Below are 25,197 nucleotides of genomic sequence, written 5' to 3'. Positions count from 1 at the left end.
ATTCTCCTGTCACTAACATATCCGTAAACATCAACTTAACACTGTAGCAATCGACAAATTGATAGCCTCCTATCTGGTCGTCTTCACAGCACCACCACATTATGATTACGTCAGTTCCTGCAAAAAGCCGTGTGAAATGTACTTGACCCATCATCATACGCGGTGAAGCTAAAAATTGCAAGTTGTGTTGGCAATGCCAATAGTGTATTATGTCAGGATTTCCTCTCTCATGTCTTCCCTCCCCACAACTGCCTAAAATATTCCCTTAACTCTGCCATCATTTGCGGTGCGAACCATCTGTCTGTTTTGCCACTTGTAACTCGTTTAGTCACATCAGATGTCAATAGGAAGAAAATGGGATGAAGTCAAGTGAGATGTTGAGTAAAAATGTAGAATCAAGTAAATCTTAGTAGGAAGAAATGTAAAAGCAAATAATTTTTAGTGCTTATCTTACGGGTTTTTCAAAGGGGTAAAAATTTATGGTGTAGAATAGCAAAAAATATAAAACTGAAGTTTCATTGTACCAGCGTTTCGAAAAGCATACTCCGCACTTGTGATATGGTTAGCCTGAGGGAGAAGTGTTTGAGCGGCTGTGGGGGGTTCTATGCATCTGTTGTGACAGATGGCTGCATTGGAGGGGAATGTAGTGACATGAGAATTGGGGAAGTAAATGGGTCTCTTCCATGGTATTGCAAAGTATGTTCAAGGGATAGGAAAATAGGTGAACAGGAGGGGAAGATTAGAGCCCTTATGGCTGAACTGGATAATGCTATGGAGGAACTGATGAGGTTGGGGGGGGGGGGGGTAAGGGTGAAGACAGGTGGGAAGTGGTAGCAAGGAACAGGGGCCACCAAAAGAGAACAGTATCTGACAGTTTCATCATGACACAAAAAATAGATTTGCCTTGCTACCTCAGTTAAATAAGGAAGAGGCTCAAGTAGATGTAAGTGTAGTTAATAATCAACAGACTTTCACCAGGAAACCGCCTGTTTCAGAAAATAGTAGAAAGTAGGAGGAAAGTTCTGTTGTTAGGTAGTAGCCATGGAAGTGCACAGGGAACCTTATTCTACTTTAAAATTTAACCTATTTCGTGATACCTTTGTGAGTATATTTGAAAACTGTTTCCCTAAGAAAAGAGTGAAACATAATTGGAAGAAACCACCAAAAAATAAATGTCTTACTAAAGAGATAAAAATATATTGTAAATAGAAAAGGGAAATTTGTTTTATAGCTAGAAGGAGTAGTGATCCAGAAACAGTCAAACATTATAAAGACTACAGTACTGTACTAAGAAAAGTTATTAAAAAGTCACGAAGTTTGTGCATTATGTCTGAGATTAGCACCTCTGGTAATGAAATTAAAACACTTTGGAATATTGTTAGAAGGGAAACAGGGCAGCTGAGAGCATGGGAAGACTGTATTTCTATCAAACTCAATGATAATGGATAGATAAAAAACCTACTCACCAAGAGGCAGCAGGGGAAAACACAAAGGTTTTGCTTACACGAGCTTTCAGAGCCAGTGGCTCCTTCTCTCAGCAGAAGAGTTGAAGGGGACGGAATATGGGTGAAGGAAAAGGATCTGGAGAGGTTTAGGAAAGTGGGTAGAGTTGGAAAAGCCACCCACAGGACCCCGGATAAGAGGAGACTTTATTGGATGGGATGAGAAGGAAAGACTGATTGTTGGGGACTGCACCGGACAAGAATTGAAAATCTGGGAGCCTAAAGGTGGAAGACAGGATAATATGCAAGACAGAGATTACTGCTAAAAAATCGTACACGAGTTAAGAATGAAAAGGTAAGTGCATTGTATGTAACAGAGTTGGGAGGGGAACGGTGAAAAATAGGCAGGTCAGAAAATGAAAGGTGTAGAAATCTAAAATGGAGTGAAGAAAGGAGTAGTTACTGTGAAGAAATACTGAGATGGAAAAAATTAACATAAATGAAAGATGGATGGCGGGAACCAAAGATGTGTTGTAGCGCTAGTTCCCACCTGTGGAGTGGTGGTGGGAGGGTGAATACGGCAAGTGCTGCAGCAGGGACAGTCACAAGGGTAGGAGCCACAGGTAGGGAGATGGGTGCAGAAGGAGCATAGGGTCTGTCAAGGATATTGCGGAGACGGGGAGGGCAATGGAAAGCTGTTCTAGGTGTGGTGGGCAAAATCTCAGACAGAATGGATCTCATTTCAGGGAGTGATTGTAGGAAGTCATTGTCTTGTTGAAGTAGCTAGTTAATACATTCAAGACCAGGATAATACTGTGTGACAAGTGGTGTGCTCCGAAGTCGGTTTTGGAGGAATCGGCAGTACCTGTATTGGATGTGATGGCCAAGGAAATCTGTTTTCAAACTATGCTGGTGGGGCAATTATGTCCAGTTAAGATGTAGGTGAGAATGGTGATATATTGCTGTAAAGAGTCTGCGTCTGAACAAATATGTTTGCCTTGAATGCCAAGGCTGTATGGGCGGCAACATTTGACATGGAAAGGGTGCCAACTGTCAGAATGTAAGTACTGTTGTTTGTTAGTAGGTTTAATGTGGACAGAAGTGTGTAGGTGACCTTCGGTGAGGATGAGATCAACATCGAGGAAAGTGGCATGGGATTTGAAATAGGACCATGTGAAATTTAATTGGGAGAAGGTATTTAGAGATTCCAGAAATTTAAACAGGTCAGCCTCACCATAAGTCCATAAGGCAAAGAGGCCATCAATGTATCTAAACCAAACCAGGGGCTGAAGGCTTTTGGATCCCAGTAAAGCCTACTTCAAGCAACCCACGAAAAGGTTAGCATAAGAAGGAGCCACCTGTTTACCACGGCTGTACCCCCTGATCTGTTTGTATGTCTGCACATCAGAGGTGAAGTAGTTGTTGGTAAGTATAAAGTTGGTGAAAGTGAGCAGGAAGGATGTCATAGGTTTGGAATCAGATTGGCGCTGACTGAGGAAACGTTAAGCTGCAGACAGACCATTTATGTGGAGGCTGTTGGTGAAGAGGGATGTGGCATCAGTGGTGAAAAGCAACTGTTCAAGGCAGGGTTCTATGTCAGGTTCACTGTTGGAAAGTTTTGGGATTGGGTTGCAAAGATTTATTTCCAGTTCACATTACATGTGAAGGAAAGAAGGACCTTCACCAAAATGCAGGTTTGGGGCTGAAAGTGAGACCCTGTGATAATATAGATAATTCAGGAGGTGAGAGTGCATTAGACTAGAGGTTGGGAACACTGTATTGTTGTGACTGGTTCTTGTGATCGTGAGTTGTTATTGGTCTGGTGGGCAGTAGTGAAGGCTGTGGGATGTTGAGGAGGTTGGTCAAGTTCGGTTTGTATTAGAGGAGTGATGGTTGATGGTGTGGTTGTTTAAGGGAGCTGCAGAGGGACAGGAAGGGAAACACCACTGTTGAAGTAGTTTAGAAGGTGGGATAGCTTTTTGAGGCGAAGTCCAGCATGTTGTTGCAGTTTGAAGTTGACTTAGGAGATACCATCCAAGGAAACATGAGGGGCAGATAACTGCAGGATTTTGTAGGAGGAGAGAAATAGGGTGGAGTGGAAATTGGCATATTAGGCGTACAGGTCACAGTAAGTGCAAGAGGTTGCTATATTTGAAACTGTAAAAAAACCTGATGTAGAATAAGATTACATCCAGAAACAGGGACTCTGTGTCAGGCCCTAGGAAGTAACTCCAATGGATGAGCTGGTTTCAAGATACAGAATGTGGGACCATAGTTTTGATAGTGCAAAAGCATGTTTTCTCAACGAATGGATGTAATACATGATGGCATACATATGGCAAGAGAGGACAGTTTGGAGTTTCATAAATGGTGGGAGTGGCAAAAAAGTGAAGCAGAGTGTGGAAAAGGATAGGAAAATGGAAGAATAGCAAGGGGAAAAAATCCAGAAAAATCAGATGGGCTATATGATATGAAGAAAGAAAAAGTCGATAAGAAAAGTTGTCAAAAGAGAGAACATTTTAAAAACTGTGCAATCAAAAGAGAAAGTCATGGGAGAAAATGTAAACTACTTTGCTTGAGAAATAAAGTAATCTAGGAGATAGAAGTAAAAGTTGATCAGAGTAGTTTGGCACAAATCAAACACACAAATGTGAAAGAATTACCTATAAACAAGGTAAGTGGGGGGCAGAAAAGAAAATAGCTGTCAAATTTGCAAATAAATCAGCAAAAGATGATCGTGAGAAGGCCCTGCAGTGTAGTGAATCCTAAACAAATTATTGTAGGCAACTTCGTAAAAACATGTCTACGAGCACAGGTATTAGTACTCCTAACCTTGTGACCTTCCCCGCTGCAAGACTTAGCCTATGCATCCCACTACCACCACCTTTACCAGCCCTGTAACTGGTAAAACATGTACTATTAAAGGGAGAGCCACCTGTGAAATGACACGCATCATATACCAGTGTTAATGTGAACACTGGTCGGCCTCTTATATCGGTGTGACTAGCACAATGTTATCAGTAAGGGGGAATAGACATATGCAGAGGGTAAAGCTTGTATGGAATTTATATCATTTCCAAGACAGTACTAAAAGATTGTTCCCAACCGGTACATAGGATTCTCAGCCATTCGTGTAGTAGCTCACTGAAGCAGGCATTTTTCCAGGTAGACTGGAATGTGCTATTGTTAAACCATTGCATAAAAAGGGGATAGGTCTGATGCTAAAAATTACTGCCCAATCTCACTTCTGACAGCTTTATCCAACATTCTTGAAAAAGTGATGTATTCAAAAGTAGGTTCTTATATTTGTTAAAATGAAGTACTTACAGAATATCAGTTTGATTTTCAGACTGGCTTTTCAACAGAAAATGGTATATGTGCTTTCGCTGATCAAATATTAAATGCTCTGAATAAAAGAACATCACTCATTGGGATTTTTAGTGACCTCCCAAAGGATTTTGCTGTGTGAATCATGAAATTATTCTAGATAAGCTTAAGTATTGTGCTATGAGAGGACAGCGCACAAATGGTTTAATTCATATTTAACTGGAAGAATGCAGAAGGTTGAAATTAACAGTATAGATAGGCTGCAGAAATCAGCAGAGTCCTCTAACTGGGGAGGTATCAAGAATGGTGTCCCACAGTGTTCAGACTTGGGTGCCTTACTGTTCTTAATATATGTTAATGACTTGTCACTCTTATGTTCATGAGGATGCAAACCTACTGCTATTTGCTGATAATACAAGTATAGTAATCAAACCCAACAAACAAAAATTAGCTGACGAAATAGTAAATAATGTCTTTCAGAAAATCATGAAGTGGTTGTTCTTTGCAAATGGACTCTCACTAAAATTTGAGAAAATGCAGTATATACTGTTGTGTACAGTAAATGGCATAACACCTTGATAACTATAGACTTTGAACAGAAGTCTGTTTCCAAGACAAAATATTCAAAATTTCTGGGTGATGTGAAATTGAATTGGAAGAATCACATTGATGATCTGCTGAAACATATAATTTTGGTGATAAATGTATCAGTAAATTAGCTTACTATGCCTATTTTCATTCACTGCTTTCACATGGCATCATATTTTGGGGTAGTTCATCATTAAGAGAAAAAATAATCATTGCACAAATGCATGTAAGCAGAATAATAGCTGGAGCCCACCCAAGATCACCTTGCAGGGATGTATTTAAGGAACTTGGAATATTCACAGTGCCTTCGCAATACATATATTCACTTATGAAATTTGTTATTAATAACCCATCCCAATTCAAATTTACCAAATTAGCATTAAAAGTCTGACAGATAGCCAATCAACATGTAAAAACCAATTAAAACAATTTCTGAATAACAACTCCTCCATTTCAATAGATGAATTTTTAGATAAGAAGTGTGACCAAGGTGCGGATTTCTATCGTCAATGAATTGAATGATTGATACAAAATTCCAACCATTGTTTACAGAAACTTGGTACCCGTGTTGAAAAATAATGCCATGGATCTGTGTGTCACTTTGGAGTGTAGTGCAGTATTAAATAAAAATTGGTCCACTTTAATGATACATAACTTACTTTTAGAAGTCCTTGTACGTTCCTCCAGCAGTAATGAAAATAAAATAAGGTTCATAATATCCACTGAATGATCTAAAGTTATGTATTTAACAAAATTCCTTTCTTTTTTGCCTCAGATTTTTAATTTTAAGTTCAGACACAAATTTGTGTGTGTTGTAATCCTTCCTATAAAGTCTAGTATCAACAGTGCACTAACTATTTTCTGCAAATCCACAGGATTAGCAGATCTCCGCCCATCTGCAATTAGAGGATCAGACAATTTGCTGAATGAGAGAGGGAAAGTGACACCTGGTAAGTTGTATACTTATATTGTATACTTAAAGTTACCTGGTGAACTGTAATAGTTACAGTACAAGTAGACAAGGCTCAATGCATTTCGTACCTTTAAATTTTGCTATCATCTTGCAATATCTAATCTAAAATCTAATGGTTGTAGGGTTGCGTTACCTATACAATGTAAAATTGCCTTCATAGAATAAAAACAGATTCCTACAAACCAGGAAAACAGTTGCTCATTCAGTGCTGTACCACATTTTATGTGAGACTTCATTGTGGTGACTACGTTACCACATTTTGTGTCGTCAAGTAATGCACTTGTAAGTGAAGATAAGGCTATTCAGCAGCTGTTTGAGATACTGAATGATTCAATAAAGGCAGACATTTTAGATTCCGTTTCGTGGATGAAATATGTTTAAACTATGGTTTTCATGATTAATTTGGAGCTGATATGACGAAGGTAGAGTAAGGCATACTACCACCAATTGGACATAGTTAAACTGTAGTTCATTTACTGAGTCTCCTTTGATTTGTATTTGTGGAACATGCATTACAAAAAGATAACTATAGCAAGGAAGCCTATGAAGATAATTCTAAGTACATAGGGATTTCAAAAGGTCAGTTACACGTGTCATCCTATGCTAAGACCATTGTGGGGGGGGGGGGGTGCATTGTCAGAAGAGAGTACATATTACAAGTTTCCTGCAGGCACAGCTCTGCCGTTGTGTGGATAACAGGTACATCACTGTGTGGGAATGAAATAGCGTGAAAACTGGAAACATAATCCAAAGTTTAAATACCAATGACAGTAAAATTCTTGTGGGCGAAATATCTAAATTGCACACAGATTCACTGTGAAAGTTGGGCGATATATGGACCAAATACAGCAGTCTCTCCAGCAGTAATGAAATTGTGCCGACAATTGACAAAGGCTGCGCAGATGAGAGTGATGCTAATTGAGATGTCCAGATGTTGCACCTTGCAATTTCCATCTTGTTGGCAAGCTAAAAGAAAACCTGGGGGGGGGGGGGGGGTTACAATGAGGAGGGCATTCACACAACAGTTCACAAATGGTTCTGTGGCCAAGGTGTGGATTTCTATTGTCAAGGAATTGAATGATTGGTACAGAATTCCGACCATTGTTTACAGAAACTTGGTGACTGTATTGAGAAATAATGTCATGGTTCTGTGTTTCACTTTGGAGTGTAGTGCAGCATTCAATAAAAATTGGTGTATTATAATAATGTATAACTTACTTTTTGAAGTCCTTCTATGTTCCTCCAACAGTAATGAAAGTAAAATAAGGCTCATCATTTAAAATTACATCTTAACAATATGACTTTCTTTTTTGTCTCAGATTTTCAATTTAGGTTCAGACACATGTTTGTTTGTGCTGTAATCTTTCCTGTATAGTCTGGTATCAACAGTGCTCTAAATATTTTTTTACAAATCCACAGGATCAGCAGATCTCCGCCCATCTGCAATTAGAGGATCAGACAGTTTGCTGAATGAGAGAGGGAAAGTGACAGCTGGTAAGTTGTATGCGTTAAGTTACCTGATGAACTGTAATTGTTACAGTGAAAGTACACAAGGCTCAAATACACCTTGCACCTTTAAATTTTGCTATCATCTTGCAATATCTAGATCAAAAAGTTATGGGTGTAGGGTTGTTTTCCCTTTACAATGTAAAATTTCCATTGTAAAATAAGAACAAATTCCTACAAACCAGGTTAACAGTTGCTCATTCTGTTCTGTACTACATTGTATGTGAGAGTTCATTGTGGTGACTATGTTACCACATTTTGTGTCATTAGGTAATGCACAGATCTCCTTATAGTGATCGCTCCGAAGTGTTGCATAAAGTAAAACCACAGATTATCCCATTTCTTCACTAGACTAATCAACAGTTCTTTAAGACAGTTAATGATTCAATGGTGACATACATTGTTGGTACCTTTGACAGTTTGTGTTGTCCTTCAGTGTTTTTGTGCCTGATATCATCACCAGACACTTGGACATGTTATATTTGGAGACTTGAATGTTTCACATAAATAATAATTCAGAAAATAATCCCCTTGACATAACATGAAATCGGTGGTTGTTACAGAATGTTGCGAATCTTGACATTTCCCCCAGTTTTGTGTAACAATGTAAATCTGAGGACATTCATTTACTGATATTGGTAGCTGATATTGTGTAATGATTTAAGTGGTCTCAGTTTATTTTTTGTTAGTTTTTTTATGAATTACCTCAAGGATGTGGTTTTGCGTATCAGTTTTAAAATAACCATCAACTTTCTGCATAAAGAACTCATGTCCTAGATGTGACTTCAAATGAAGATAACCTTTCTCCAATTTTTTGGTTCATTTTCATAGCAAATTGTACCAAAACTGCTACTTTCATGTAGAAATCGTTAACATTAGAACTGCTGATGGACCATTTTTGTCCCACTAAATAAATTAAGCACTGCTGATTACCATACATTGTAGATAGCCTTATTTGTGTGTGCTGCTACAATGTGGATATGAAACTGTAAGTGCAGCATGTAAATGTTCTTCAGGAGAATTCTGATTGTCCTCCATACATGTAAAGTTGTTATCAGTGATTTTCTCTTCCGTGGTTGGATTTCGTTTATTGATGAACTTACTCTCAAACACATTCAAAAATGCACAGAAACAGAGACATGTAATATGTTGAGAAATGATGAGTGGTCATTACCACTAGAAGAGTTGATGCAGTCCTTATCTTGCATGTGCCACTGAATCCAAAGGAATAGAATTGGAACTGGATGATAAGAGAATCAGGTAATATTATTTTACAAATCTGTAATGTCACATAAACACTTCGGTGAAATCATGAGGTTCCTCAGATCTGATTTGAGCCCAACACAGTTGGAGTGACTAAAAAGTGCCAGTTTTTGCTTCCTCTCAGCTGTATAGTAGGATTCATAGCAATCTGTGAAAGCACCTACATTCATGATTGATATATTTGTGTCGATGATCGGTTGTTCTTGTTCAGATACAGGTTTTGATTCACTCAGTTTGTGGGTTTAAAACTTGACAAGAATGAGCAAAAATACTGGATGGCTCTCAATAAAGATTCCAAATATATGCTAAATGCTTTCCCATAATTTGGTAATGATGAAACTCGTCCTGGTGATGAACATCTTATTGAATTTAAAATGAAGAAAATTTTAGATCCAAACCTAAATAAAGAAAGGAATGTGGCCACTACTTCACCTCAGTTTCACTAGCATGACATCTGAAAACAAAGTGATAAAACTTGCTTGGTGTAGTAAATGAAATTAGAAGGCAAGTTCCTGAATTCATGAAGGAAGCTAGGGAGGAGCTATACAACACTAATCTTCAAAAATGAAAATATGATCCTTGCATCCAGCTGTACACATTGGAACTGACACAAAGTCAAAGTGTGACACAGTGACATGTTACGGTGAAACTAAGTATAGAGTAGATGCTGTTGACATGATGGCCTGCAAGTATTGAAAGATAGTGGAAGAAGTGGTGCCCTGTTAATACTTTTTATAGTGATTCAGCAGGCATCAATGCTTGGGTAATCTACAGAGAAGTAACAAATATCAAAACAAGATGATGAGATTTCCTTCTGAAGGTCATGGAGAAACTTGCCAAAGCCTATGCATGAACTAGGACCAGTACTCTTAAAGCTATTCACATTGAATCACCAGACATAAGTGAATGTCACAGCAACTACCAGGTATGAGAATCTTGCAAAGAAGGGAAAAGTGTTTAGAAATGTGTATTGAGTGCCAAACCAGTTTGCAAGACCTGAGTTGTTACAGTTTCCTATCCCTGCAGATCACAAAGCTCTATCTAAAGGCAGACAACAGTGCCCTTTAGGTATCTAAAAGAACATATTTGCTTACACAAAATATCAATAATTGTACTGAAAACTTTTTGACTTGACTTTATTTCTATAAAATACAAAATTCTGTCATGATATTGTGACAAATTTTCAAGTATTTCCATATTTAAATTGAATTGGATAAAAATTAAGACAATATTCCTTTGTATTTTGCCGTATTAAAATTTTATAACTAATACAAAAGTATCTATCATGACTGTATTTAATCTTTAGAATTAAAACAAAGTAACAGACAATTGGAGTGACCATTTCTTACAAAACAACTCATCTTCTAAAATACAAAGTTGAAGAAGAAACTGCAGACGGATGAACTAGAGATGGGACTTGTCCCTGCATTGGTTTCAGGGGCTTCGAAAAATCTGACAGTTCCAGTGCTGATGCAGTCACTCAATTAACCTGCATATTTTCATAGTATGCTAGTATAAGTAGGAAAACCACCATATACGGTACTTTCATTTTACAAACGTGCAAATCAGCGTGTCACATGCTCAGTTTTCTTCTCCCAGCCGTTTTCAGTATGTGATCTTGCAGGTGCAATTTTGGTTTACATGTTTGTGTAGCTATAGTGCCATATTTGATGGTTTTTGTATTTATGCTTGCTGATTATGACAATATGCTGTTTAATTGATGCACCAGATTAAAAGTCTGTCAAAAATGCATCATTTTTTATGTTTTGTCGTGCAAAAATCAGGAAATGTTACATCAGCAGATATAACAGTACCTCTATTCCAAGTTAAGCATTGGATAATAGCTTCATTATTTTTAGAAAATAAAGATTTAGTGGTGAAATGGGAAGCTTATGGAAAACATGAAGACAAATATTTCAGGCTCAGGTGGAGGAAGCACTGAAAAAACTCTGTGTTGCATCTTCAAACTAGGCTGCAGCTGTTAAAGCCACAAATTCATGCATGTCTGTTCACAGTCCAAAGTTCCTCTTCCAACACTGAGATGACAGCGATGAACTCTATTAGTGGTGATATGGCAAAGAGTTTGTGAAGGATACTTTCAGTGGCAGGTTTCAGCAGTGTAAATATTTTGACGGGCTACAGATCTGTGCAGACTTTAGCCATAAACCAACTGCCTATGTTATCAGGAAATGTAGACATTGCACATTAGATTATTGGTAGACAGATATAGTTACTTTTTTAACATCACTAGGGACATTGTTGAATTTCAGTTCATGTGCTGAAAGACAGTTTGTCTTCCATTTTCAAATGTAGATTGGAGTGGTTGTTTTCATACTGCCACGGAGTTTGATGTATTAGTGGACTAATGTCTCGGACGAGAACTTTGAAGTTACAACAACGTTGTTGTCTGAATACCTTTCAACACTGTACAGTTGCAGAGTTACTTCTGTAATTGATTACATTTAATAGGTTGAACATGAATCTTGCTTTTTCTCAATATGCAAATTTGATGTCAATAAGTATAATTTATAAGTATATTTTCATTTTCAATGTAACAGTGGAAAAACATGAAATAAGACAGAAATAATGAACTTGACCATAAAATAAAACAATGTTTTCCTATCTGTAGTTCATCCGACAGATATGGCAGTTATAAGATCACCAATAAGGGATGCATGTTAGGGTTGTTTTTTGACCAACTTTTTGGGTCATTTACATCAAATTGCCCCTAACATTTACTGTTGAGGATAAAATCACCAAAGAGGCGAGAAGAAATACAATCCTTGCTCAAATAGAGTAGTGGTGTAGAGACAATAAATTGTCCGTAGCAGTTAACAAAACAATGTACATGCTGATGGAGGTAAACTTTCCACGAATTGGAACCCCCTTCATAGTGTCACAAGATATGCATGTGGAGTACATATAACTAGTGGTATACTTAGACAAAAATGAAACTGTCCCTATAGACTGCCGCTGCTGATTGGAACCTACCATAATGCTATATTTATGGCCATCACCAACTGTACAGTTTGTGTCTAGATGCACCACCTTTGCTAAGCTCAAAAGTGGGAATATCTTGTTCAGAGTGTAAAGGGGTTTGCTGATAAGGCTTACTGGAGTACCTGTAACTACTGCTGCTTGTCATTTTAAATATATTCTCAATAGATATTGCTGCCAAGTAGGTTGCTGCCTAATTTTGGATCAAGAAATATGAGCTGGAAAGTGTGAAGTCTTGATGTGGCCATGAAGGTTGAATGAGATGGAAATGGGACTGGGCGCATTGTAGCAAGTAATGATGTGGATGATATTTTTGTGCATGTGGAGGGGGGGGGGGATCATGTAGCATCCATTAAATTAAAGTACTTGATATTGAACAGCATGCTGTTCAGCTGATATCTAGGGAGTATTTAGCTACTGTTTGGTTGTGGCCCATCTTCCTAGTGAATAGTTGCTTTGTGGTCACATAAACGAAGAACACTCAATTTTATAGATGACATGGGTGCTTTCCAAGGCATCTTTGCTTTTGAGTGGGTAGAAAATGTCACTGATAGATCTGCAGTAGAAAATGGCAGATAGCAACATGAGACCAATCCAGCACTTACGAGGGTAATCCCAAAAGTGTAAGGTCTCCTATTGTTTTTATAAGTACATAGACCTGTTTATTTCTACAATGGTTTACATCAGTTTACATCTTGAACATTTAGCTATTTTTCGACATAATCACCATTTCTATCGATGCATTTTTGTAGACGCTGAGGCTTCTTATGCCCGTGTCATACCAGCTCGCCACCATGCTGTTCAGAAAGTTATGAACCTCTTCTTTCACCTTGTCGTAGGAGCTGAATTGCTTTCCAGCCAAATGTTCTTTTAACCTAGGGAATAGGTGATAGTCACTGGGTGCCAAGTCAGGACTATAGGGTGGGTGGGTGGGCGATTATATTCCACTGAAACTATTGCAGGAGAGCAACGGTTTGCCGAGCGATGTGTGGGCAAGTGTGAATGTGTATGCCCTGGCTCAACATTCCTCTTCTCTGGTTCTGAATTGCCCGTTTGAGTTTTTTCAGAGTCTCACAGTACTGGTCAATGTTAATTGTGGTCCCAGCGATTCATCTCCGACGACGAGGTGAAAGAAGAGGTTCATAACTTTCTGAACAGCATGGTGGCGAGCTGGTAAGGCATGGGCATACAAAAACTGTCACAGCGTCTACAAAAATGCATCAACAGAAATGGTGATTGTGTCGAAAAATAGCTAAATGATCAAGCTGTAAACTGATGTTTATTGATTGTCGGTAAGCAGATGCCAGACTGAGATTCATTGGAAGAATCCTAAGGAAATGCAATCCGAAAACAAAGGAAGTAGGTTACAGTACGCTTGTTCGCACACTGCTTGAATACTGCTCAGCAGTGTGGGATCCGTACCAGATAGGGTTGATAAAAGACATAGAGAAGATCCAACGGAGAGCAGCGCGCTTCGTTACAGGATCATTTAGTAATCGCGAGAGCGTTACGGAGATGATAGATAAACTCCAGTGGAAGACTCTGCAGGAGAGACGCTCAGTAGCTCGGTACGGGCTTTTGTCAAAGTTTTGAGAACATACCTTCACCGAAGAGTCAAGCAGTATATTGCTCCCTCCTACGTATATCTCGCGAAGAGACCATGAGGATAAAATCAGAGAGATTAGAGCCCACACAGAGGCATACCGACAATCCTTCTTTCCACGAACAATACGAGACTGGAATAGAAGGGAGAACCGATAGAGGTACTGAAGGTACCCTCCGCCACACACCGTCAGGTGGCTTGCGGAGTATGGATGTAGATGTAGATGTAGATGTAGATGTAGATGTAAACCATTGTAGAAATAAACAGGTCAATGTACATATAAAAAAATAGGAGACCTTACTTTTGGGATTACTCTCGTATATTCAACTGGGAGGTGGCACATGGTGTATGATTCGAGAACATCAGTTTCATCAGAATGGAAAATATGAGTATTGAGGCCAGCCGACTGCTTAGCCCATTCATTGTAAACTACCCCTCCCCCCTTCTCAGCCTATTCATATTCTGACCAAAGAACTCACCACTGTGCAGTTATGATCCTTCTTTTCACAACTACCTCCACCCATACATATTCTGTCAGACAATCTTCATTAGTTTAGTCCCACAAAACTAAGCCAACCTTACTGAAGAGTCCATAAGCTACCTGTCCACAGTTAAATATTTTTTCTGTGGAATTCCTAATTGCTACATCCCAACTTGAAAATTGAAACCTGTGCCACACAGACTCACAATCACAACCTGTCAGCCTCATATATTCATTGTGTGATACCATTGCTTCACCATTACCTCCATAAAATTTTGCAGCCAACTTCTCATGACTATTATGCTGTGCCCAGGTGACCACCTCTGCCCACCAAATGCACTGAACCTAGCTTCCCCACACATCAGAACTCAAACAGACCTGTGGCATTGTCATCAACCTTTCTTCAAAAGGCATCAGTGCTACAGCAGTTTTCCCACTCCAGACTAAATCATGTTATACTTGTCAAAGACCATTCTCTTTTACTTAATTCCCACTTTTTTGCCATAACCAATGACAGTGGTATCACTGAACTGCTGCCTCACTGAGCTTATTCTTCTATACAGTGTTGATCCTTACACGCTCCCACATGAACTTCTCCAGATAACCTTAAAGGGATTCTTAACCTGCAGTATTGCCTCACTTTCCATCCCTAAATTGCTGCTGAGTTGGATCAGCCTCACAACTATGAAACAACATAAATATGGTTGACATTCCCTATCAGAATACATAAAAGCATGAGTCATGTACTTAAAATACTGGTCTTATGTACTAAACCCTGTGCAGTATATTAAATGGCTATGATTTTGGATATAATCAGTAACATGGAAATTGTCATAAATCAGCCAATTAAGTTTGAAGTGTAAGTAGGGCTTGTATTCACTGTGGTAGCACTCAAATAATATTAAATTGGAATTACTGGTTGCACTTGGAGGAGGAGATGATACAGGAAACTATCTGACAAGAGTCTGCCATATTCAGAGGGTCTGAACTGTACATCAACTTGTAGAGAAAGTTACGATGGTGACACAATCATGGAAAAGTGCTATACATTTAAATAGCTGTACTAGAAAATTAATTTACAAAAGTCACAAACACTTTCCTCCAGGCTGCCAAGAAACACTAAATGCATCACTAGTGCACAGGTAACCATGTCTAATTTAAATAGCATTGTGTTTTGTATATCAGTAATGTGACAACTATTTTTGTATTTCCCTGAAATGTACCGGTACCAAGATGGTTTAATATGGAAGAAGAGGATGGAACTACGCTTCCAGAAAAAAAAAAATAATATTAGTATACCTGGAAGGAGAATGCTGGTTTCAATCTGATGATGGCATATGCCACTTGGGGGATAGCAGATGTACCGATAATGGTTTCGTCGTCGTCCACAACAGATAGTGTAATGGCATAGCAGCCAGAGTGCCATCTGTGTCTATCCCTTAATAGGGAATGCTCACAGCCAGAAGGCTCAGGGTTGGGCAAACGTGTGAAGCTAGCAGGAAACTATGCCATGGAGGTGCACTCTTGCTTCCTACAGATCCAATTGAGCGAGTTTGAAAGGGCTCAAATTGTGGCCTTCTGAATGTCGGGGTGGTCCTCCCAGAGAATTACCACACAACTGTGACGTACTGCTGCAGTTGTGCAACAATGCTGTTATCTGTGGTCACATGAACATTTTCACACTTCGTGATGATGTTCTGGACGTCCATGCAGCACATACGCCCACCAGGATCATCGTATTTTAAGGCAGCATGTGAGTCCAGATAGCTCGACATGAACTGTTGTGAATCAGTTAGTAGCAGTGGGACTATGGGCATGCACTCCTCTAGCATGTCTTCCATTCACACCACAGCATCGATGTGCACGGCTCGACTAGTGCTGTCAGAGGATCACTTGGATGATAGAGCAGTGCAGAGTAGCGCGCAGTGCACTTCAGTGATGGAAGCACATCCTGCCTTCAAGTGAGTGGTGGTTGTTTGTACATACAATGTAGACCTGGTGAGCACTGTCTCGTAGAATGCATTCGCTCAAGATGCACTAGGCCTTATGGTCTGAGGTACAATAAGGTGCAATGTCGTTCACCTTTGGTGTTTCTAGGGGGCATGCTAACCAGCTATTGGTACTTGCTGAATGTTGTTAGACTTGTTCTTTTGCCATTCTTGCAACGGGAATGTGATGTGTTGTTCCAATAGAATAATGCTCGCCCGCCCACATACTGCCCTTGAAACTCAACATGCTTTGCAAGACATGCAGCAGCTTCTCTGGCCAACACAATCTCCAGACTTGTCTCCAATCAAGCATTTGTGGCACCTGCATTGCCACCCATGGAGGCTACACAACATACTGATATGGGTGTTTCAGCATGGGTTGATACCTGACACCTCAGAACTGCCTGCACTGTTGCAACAGTAAATCTTGAGTCAATTGGAAACTTCAAAAAGAGTGTACTAGTTTTTTTTCAGGCTGTGTAAAATGTAAATTGGGATGTAGTTCTCCATGTTACCTGTGTAAGTAGGTAATAAGAGGAAATAATGAATAACTGAGGACTCAACTCTCTCTTTTAACATGTTCATGAAATTTATTTACCTGTAGTAAACAATGTATATAAATTAAACATCATTAGAATTTTAAAATTTCATATCTAAATAAACATATTACTAAAATTGCAGATTTGACAAGACACACAGCATCAAATGTGGACAGAGGTCTCCAAAGACAGCTGGTGAAGGAAGGTTCTGCTGGTGAGTAAATGTGATTAGTGTAGTCACTAAAATGAATATGCTTTGTACTCTTATTTGCTTTTTCTCTTTTTATTTGTATTCGTGTTTTACTCCAGTGTTTGGTTCTTCTTTTATCTAGTAAATAAAGTAGATGTTTGTTTTATCTTTGTTTAGACACACAGATTTAAACATCTGTGCTCTTTAAAATTTTATTATAAATCCACAGGTACTACAGGTGTCCATTCGTCGCCATATACAAGATCAGTTAATGGGACAAAAGGGGGCAAAAGTTTGACATGTGGTTGGTGGAATGAAATCGGTTTATCTGAAAAATTTGGTTTATGCTGGAGTGAAGGGAAGGGAACATGAACAAATGAGTATCTGTTTAGGGCACATTCTCTTGTAAACAGTACAAGAGTGTCAGCAAGCAGCATTCACTCATGACCAGTTTGCATTAGCAGAGGCTTGCTAATATTTCATCTGTTTTAAGTCTCTGGGCAAAACATCAAAGAAAGTTCTACGCCTAAGCACTCACTCTATTGCAAACAGCATAAAGTTTTCATCTTCACAGTCAGCTTTGTCTCTTTTACACATTTCTCATTGTTGTAACCTGCCTTTTACATGTTTTTCTAAAGATGGAATTGATGAAAAGTGGCAGTAGAGTGGTGGTTGCTGCTGCTGCTGCTGGTGTTGTTGTTAATCAAAGAATATTAGGATCAGAGACATCAACAGCTAAAGGAGGGAGAGAGGCTGTAAAAAGAGAAACCAACAAACAAACTAATAAATGTTGATAACTCTTTGCTTATTGTAGGTGGAAACAATCTAATGTAGACATACACCTTTTCTTCCTTATGCCATTTTGCTTACTCTGCCACTAACAGCAGACTTACTGTATGTAATACTTCGTTAGTTAATTACATGCTCCATGAATCATTTTGCATGATAGATCATAATGATGTGGAATCACATTTTACATTCACATCGCAAAGTAATATATGGTTACATTCTGAACATGTCTAACTCTGAGTGTGTGTGTGTGTGTGTGTGTGTGTGTGTGTGTGTGTGTGTTACAAAAAGATATACAGATGTGAGTTAGTAATTCCTACCCACCACCTCTTACACATAACGATAGTTATAGAAATTCTGCTATGAAATAGAAGGCATTTCTACAGTATTGCAACAAGGAATACCCAGCTTCTTGTAGCCCTGTTACATAACCTTGTCCAAACGCGGTGAGTTGTTGATAATGGCATCTTTGTCACCTTAAAGGCATTTTCGACTAACATCAACTCACCATATCCAATTGCGAAGGTAACTAACGCTCACTACCGTGACAGTGTGTATTTAAAGCAAACCTAATCTGCATCCTCATGGTGACACTGTCAGCACCACTGTTATGTGACTGCTACGAAATTTGAATAGGCATCGTCTTTCAAATGTAGAAACACACCTTCCAACTTTCGTTTGTGTCGCTCAACTCCTCGGCGTTGCAATATTTCTTTTCATCAGCGTATGCGTCACACATCAGTTATGATGATATTATCTATATAATTAGCATCAAAATTTCAGGTGATGCCTGGACATCTAACAACTGCTTTTTGTGACCATTTTATAGCACAGTTATTCAGTGTATGTCTCACATTTGTTTTATTCCTGCCAGACATTTTACCATTGTGTTCTTGTTTTTATGCTGTGACACATGCATTATATAAAAAAATTTAAGGTATTTCAATGATGATGACTTTGTTTATAAAAGTCTGGTCATGCCCAAAATCGTGGTACTTGAAAATGGCCAGGGGCCAAAATCATGATTGTACAGTAGAATAAACAATCTATACAGCCAAACAATGGAACTCTCATTAAAAAATAAAATAAAATAAAGTAGGCTGATTTAATGTCCATGAGCAAAGGAGCCTGTTGAGTGGGAAACAGAGAGAGAGAGAGAGAGAGAGAGAGAGAGAGAGAGAGATTTCTGAATGGAATTAATCAACATTATTTATTATTTATGTTCCTGTTTTGACTTGAAACTGAAAATGGATATTTTTTATGCTGGGTACAATTTATAGGTGGTGCATAGTAGCAAACTTATTAATGCTGTTCTTTGTTGTAATGCTTTTCAAGTCATCGTGATTGATTTATGGGCTTTGTGTGAGCTTATCGCCCTGAAGCAGTTGCCTTATCTGTGTTGCACTAGGGATCAGTTGAAGAACTTAATACAGAAACAGGCCATGTCAAAAATGTATTTCTTCAGGAAATTATGAAAACCATTTAAAACCTCAGATACTGTCTTGTTCTAAAATATATCTTTTAAAGTTTCTACCTGAATATACTTGAAATGTTCTTTCACCATCTAAGTAACTTATATTGCAGGCTAATTACAACAATAATAATAATAATAATAATTGCGAGAGAGATAGATGGGGTGGTTGTGGGTGGGGGTGGGGGTGGGGGTTGGGGGGGGGATCATTGACAGTCTGCTTGGTGTTCCATCTTAAGTCAAATGGACTTCAAAATAAAAAGGGGGACACAAAAAAACAGAACTGACCACTGAAGTTGCTTCATATTTTCATGACTAATTTCTCTTTTGGGAACTGTTTCGCTAGGTTGTCATTGCTTGATATGATGAAGTGGGATAAGAACAGTCAAATAATAGTCTTGTCTAATGTTTGACTCCACACTGTAAAACTTAGGAAAAAGCTGTTTCGTTTGCTGGTTGTCACCTCACCCTTCCTTCCTATTAAGAAATGAAGAAGATTAATTTTACAGGCAAAAAGAAAACATAAAATGAATTATGTTTACCTGGAATTATCTGAAACACATTTGGCTGAAGCACTTTTTCCTTCTTGATAAATGTGTCCCTTGGCTTTTTAATACATTCTGATTTCTTTCTCGATATCAGCATATTTTTTACCAGTGAACACTGTCTTCAGAATTCATTACCAGCTCACGTACAAAGATTTAACATAAGCAGCATCTCTCTTAATAAAATAAAATAATTACTAGGCACATATGAACACACACATGCATGCCCACCGTCACCCTAACTGTGATGGTGGCATTAGACATGGCTGTTGCAACAGTGCTGCTCGATTACAGGTCAATTAAAATATGAATAGTAATAACATAACTAATTATGTATTTGTTGAGTTTTATCCATTTTTCACATTTTCGATTTTCTGCTCTTTTTGTAGATTGCAGCAACCACATGTGAGTTTCAGAACTTTATTAGGATTCTGAAGTAGTTGCAGCTAATGTTCCAGAACTGAGAATGATGTTATTGGTTTTAAAAATATCACAGTGTTTCTGAAGTTAATATACACTGACAAATACATTTGCTTGCCACACTTGCAATATTGAAATCACAATAACTCAAAGATTGGAATATTTTAAAAGAAGTTTGCCACAAGCTAAAGGAGAGGGGTGGAATAGTGCATGCTGTATTTTAAATTGTGTGCTGGATAAGGGTTGAATGGTTTAAGAACTGTTAGGTCATTACACCAGAAGGCAGTTGCTGCCATTCACTGTGAAGAAATTTTGCTTACTACTGGCACATTTAAGGGCAGCCTGATTGCCTCTTCTGTGTGTTTTAGTAATCCATTTTTAGATTTGTACAAGGCAGTTCAGAAGGGTACATGTTCTAAGCCAAGTCTGGAGTTAATCCCCATCTGACCTGATTTGGAGACACACATGTTTAAATTGACAACATTGTTAGAAGAATCCACTTCCAATGTAGTTTTTTGTATCTTGATTTTATAATACTGTAGATAAACATTGGAATTTTATTTTTGTGTATGCTGTTATGTCAAGACAGTCCTCCGTGGGACACTCATTTTCCATGCTCATTGCGATCAGTATTTATACAAGACCTTTAAGGTCGTGGGACTTTAGAGATGTGTTTGTAGGAAAAAGTTTCTCATCTTTTCTGATTTGCAAAAACAAATGACACAATTTGCACTGAAATTTGTAAAATATGCATAAATGATATGCAGATAAAAATCGTACAACTAACAAATATTGTCATCAGTCCTTCACAGTTAGATTATTTGTACTTAGTTACTGTAGAAAATTATTGCACTGCTTTAATTTTTGCAACTCTGTATGTTTTGAAGGACAGTGCCTGCAATACCTAATTTTCTAGGGCAATGATTGTTGCAATGAATTATTCCTAGCCTTCAGTTCCTTTATGATTTCTGGTAGCATTGAAAAGCAATTACGTATGTACTGCAGTTTATTTTCTGTATAACTTAAGTTGAAATGCTCTTGAGCTATCTGTGTCTTCCGGATTCAAACTGTGTAGTGTTGTTTTCTTTTTTCATCATTGAAATGTTTAGCATAGTAAGATATGGTCTCCAACCAGAAACCTGAGGAGGTAATGCTAATTTTGGAGCGAATTCTGTGAAAATTGAAACTCCAACAGGTGCTTTACCGAAAATTTTCTTGACATGGGAAACTAGATGGTCAGCTTCTGGATATTGTGGTCTCATCATTTCAGTTATATGATGAAGCTCTTGGGCTAAACAGGTCAAATGTATTAGTCTGACATAAAGAACATTTTAATGCAGGTCTTCAGGCTTTCCCAACAAGGCATTGTCATCTTGGAAAATTGGGTTTTCTGCCGTCAGTTCACATCATACTTGCACGATATTTCGATCACATAACTTGTGCAGTCTTCATTGGGTATCCTCTGAGGCTGAATCTATTGTTGAACGGGTCCAGTATTTATGCATTTGTGGGGTTAGGCGCTCCATCATTGATCTGCTCTGCACTAGGCGCTCTATCCGAGGTACCCGCCAGTCAGTAGCAACAATTGTACTATTTTCTAGCCATAGCTGTTCTGACTACTGTGGACATACATTTTGACTGTTGTCAGTTCCTTCACATTCTGTCTGGTAAGTCTCCCCTGACTTGGGGTTCTGGGTTCCTTTTCTGAATTCTGCCCCTTTTCCTAAACCTCACCAGTTCAATTACTTCATCCTTGTTTCTTCCCCTTCAACCCTTCTGCTAGAAGATGGGGCCCCTGGCTCCGTAACCTTGCATGTGTGATACCTTTTATATGTGTGTTCTCCTACCTCGACTTGGTGAGTGGATTTTCCCATTACATTGTATTTTCAAAAACTAATTGTTTTCATTGACATATAATCTCTTCACCTTATGTTGTATTCTGCCTCAAAGTTGTACAGGGTGCTGACTCATGTTCGAATTGCTGTTCTTTCTCAAAATGACCATTCTCAAGTACTTGATTTGCTGTTTGAAATACCTCTGTCTGTGCGCCCAGTGTTGGTTGTGCTGGGTTATTTCCCCCCGGAGTTTGGATGTTGTCTTTGTTGCCTCTTTAGGTGATTGAGTGCTGGAGTCCAGATGGAGCTAAGCTGATATCCCATGTCACGGTTGGTCAGATTTTGTGTGACCTTTATTTCGATGGATTCTTTAATAACGCTATCCCAGTGTCTGGGTGTCTGTGTCAGAATCTTGACATCATAGAGTGATTTACTTCCAAACAGTGTTCTGCTATAGCTGACTTGGAAGTTTGTTTGAGCCTGGTGCTCTTTACACCTGATGTCAACAGTCTTGGTGGTCTGACTGATATATGACATACCACATTGACACGGTATGTAGTAAAGGCCCGGTTTCTGTAAGCCCAGATCATCCATTACATGCTCTAACCCCAAGCCTTAATGTTGGTTGGTGAACAGAAAATGCTCGTGTTATATTTGAGAATAATTCTGCTGATTTCTGCAGATATTTGGTCTAACATATGGCAAAGAAAGCAACTTTCTTTGCTTTTTCTTGTACTTCTACTGACCCCTTTGGCAGAGAAGCAGGCCGCAGTGCCTTCTGAATGTCTCTGGAAGAATCTCTGCTTCCAGAGCACACAAACTGCAAGTCTTCTTTCTCTGTTGTCAGATGGACTGGCTATGAAAGAATTTGTGCCTGATGAACCAGAGTCTTGAGTACACCATTCTTCAGTGCTGGATGGTGGCAGCTATTGGCTTGGAGGTACAGATCAGTGAGGGTTGGGTTTCAGTAAATCTATAACCATTCAAACAGACGGCGTGACAATGGGCAGCCCGCTCTCACCAGTGGTGGCAAACCTCTTTATGGAGAGACTTGAAGATGAGCCATTTGCACCGGACTGGATCAACTGAAATGTTTCTTCACATATGTGGATGACACCTTTTTATTTGGTCCCAAGCCAAGAAAAAGCTGCTTGTTTCCGTGGAACACCTGAACTCATACCACCCTAACATAAAATTCACAGTGGAAATGGAGAAGGATGGAAAACTCCTATTCTTAGATGTTCTAATCAAGAGGAAGGCAGATCGCACTTTCGATCATAATATTTACAGAAAACCACCTCACATGGTCTGTACCTGCAAGTCAGTACCTGTCAGAACACCATGAGTCAGTGTTCCACAGAAACATACATTCTTCTACAGATATTCAAAAGGCTCTGTGCCTTGCTTCTCCGCCAGGGATTGGTCGAAGTACAAGAAAAGCAAAGGAGGTCGCTTTTTTGCCGTATGTCGGATCAAATATAATGTCTAGAGTGTTTTCTGCCCACCAAGCAAGATTGAGGCTCGTCATTAGGAATGTAAAGGGTGATCTGGGCCCACAGAAACCGTACATTTACCACATACTGTGTCAATGTGGTGTGTCATATATTGACCAAACCACCAGGACCATTGACACCGGGTGTAAGGAGCACCAACGACCCACCAGACTCAAAAGGCTTTCAAGTCACCTATAGTAAAACATTTTTTGGATCTAAATCGTTTGATGAATTACGGTGATCTCAAGATACAGACACAGATACCCAGATACTGTGATAGCGTTATTTAAGAATCCAACAAAATAAAGATCACAGAGAATCTGATCAACTGTGACGATGGGATATTAGGTTAGCTCCACCTGGACTCCGGCACTTGATCTCCCAAAAGACACAATGGAGGCAACATCCAAACTCTGGGGGAAGTAGCTTTGGAAATGGTGACAGAGCAAATAACCCAGCACAGCTAACACTAGGTACACAGGCAGTGGTACTTCAGACAGCAAATGAAGTACCTGAGGATGGTCGTTCCGAGAACGAGTGGCAATTTGAACACCAGCGGCCAGAAAATAATCCGACAGCCAGCCTAGCAGGCACCTGAAATGCCCAGCTACAGTAATAGGACAGCATATTTAAGAGGAAAGCTTAAATGATGTATTCAATGCCCAGTACAACTTGTAGGTGAAATAGAACATTAGATGACAAAATTATTAACTGACAAGTGCTAAAAAGTATGTGCACAGCAGTTGCAACAGCTATGGCTAGAAAATACTAATGTTACTGGTACTGGCTGGTACATATCTCAGACGGAGTGTGTGGCACAGCATGGATTGATGATGGAGCACCTAGCCCCACATAGGCATAAATACTAGACCAGTTCGAGATTGGATTCAACCTCAGCACCTGATGACGACTGGAAATTATGTGATCAAAATATTGTGCAAGTAAAACGTGAATTAGTGGCAGAAAAACAGTTGTCCACGTTGACAACTTTTAATGCATTTACTGCATGTTCAATGTACTGAGCAGTATATGTAAGAAATAACAGCACTGAGACCTGCTAATTAAGGAAGGCAGGATTGGGTTACGATTGTGGACAGGGCCCGGATCAATTACTATTGGTTTGCTTTGCAGTTTTGCTCATTTATTTTAGTAAATAATTTTTGAAAACAAGCCAATGAGGTCGCAGTCAGAATTGTAAATCAAGTAACCACAATCACAGCTGAAGGCCTTTTAATGCCAAAATGGCAATTATAAAAAAATTTAATTAATATACTGTCAAACGGCAAATGGCATCGCAAAAGTTAAAAAAAAAGAAACAGATCACGAAGCAGGTGAGACAAATGATGGTAACTTAATAATACAATAACAAAATAAAACACAAGGGCCAGTGACAGACGGTGCTCCAGGGATCGACCTCTGAGTAGGTCACACCCAAAATACTTTCACGAGGGAAGAGAAAGGCAGCCAAGAATTGCATTCAGATCACAAGATGGTAACTCGGACTAGTGGCAGTCTAACGAGAAACTAATGATAATCTTGTTGAGGCTACCTGACATCCAACAAAACGAATGCAAGATGTAAAATTACACCAAAGTCGGAACTGGCAGTCTGGGCTCTGCCCGCAGAATACTGTGCTTAGAGCGCCCAGCACAAGAAGGAAGGTAGAACAACACCACCCAACTTACAATCAAGAAGCTGTTAAACTTACACGCCTCACCGGACAGCGGCAGCAAGGCGAGGAAATGTA

The 25,197-nt window shown here is 39.0% G+C and overlaps 1 protein-coding gene across 4 annotated transcripts in view; it reads left to right on the top strand.

The window, feature by feature from the left end:
• LOC126183548 (uncharacterized) overlaps window positions 1-25,197 on the top strand; it is a 363,013-nt gene that overhangs the window by 245,981 nt on the left and 91,835 nt on the right. For all 4 annotated transcript variants that reach the window (XM_049925624.1, XM_049925623.1, XM_049925622.1 and 1 more), the window contains 3 exons: window positions 6,233-6,307; window positions 7,750-7,824; window positions 16,850-16,921. In XM_049925624.1, coding sequence (XP_049781581.1) covers window positions 6,233-6,307; window positions 7,750-7,824; window positions 16,850-16,921 — 222 coding nt within the window. The remainder of the gene's footprint in view (window positions 1-6,232; window positions 6,308-7,749; window positions 7,825-16,849; window positions 16,922-25,197) is intronic.

Source organism: Schistocerca cancellata, chromosome 4 (genome assembly GCF_023864275.1).
Source record: "Schistocerca cancellata isolate TAMUIC-IGC-003103 chromosome 4, iqSchCanc2.1, whole genome shotgun sequence".
NCBI classification, from domain to species: Eukaryota; Metazoa; Arthropoda; class Insecta; order Orthoptera; family Acrididae; genus Schistocerca; species Schistocerca cancellata.
Note: the sequence above shows the minus strand (reverse complement) of the source record. Positions and strands in the feature narration are given on the sequence as shown.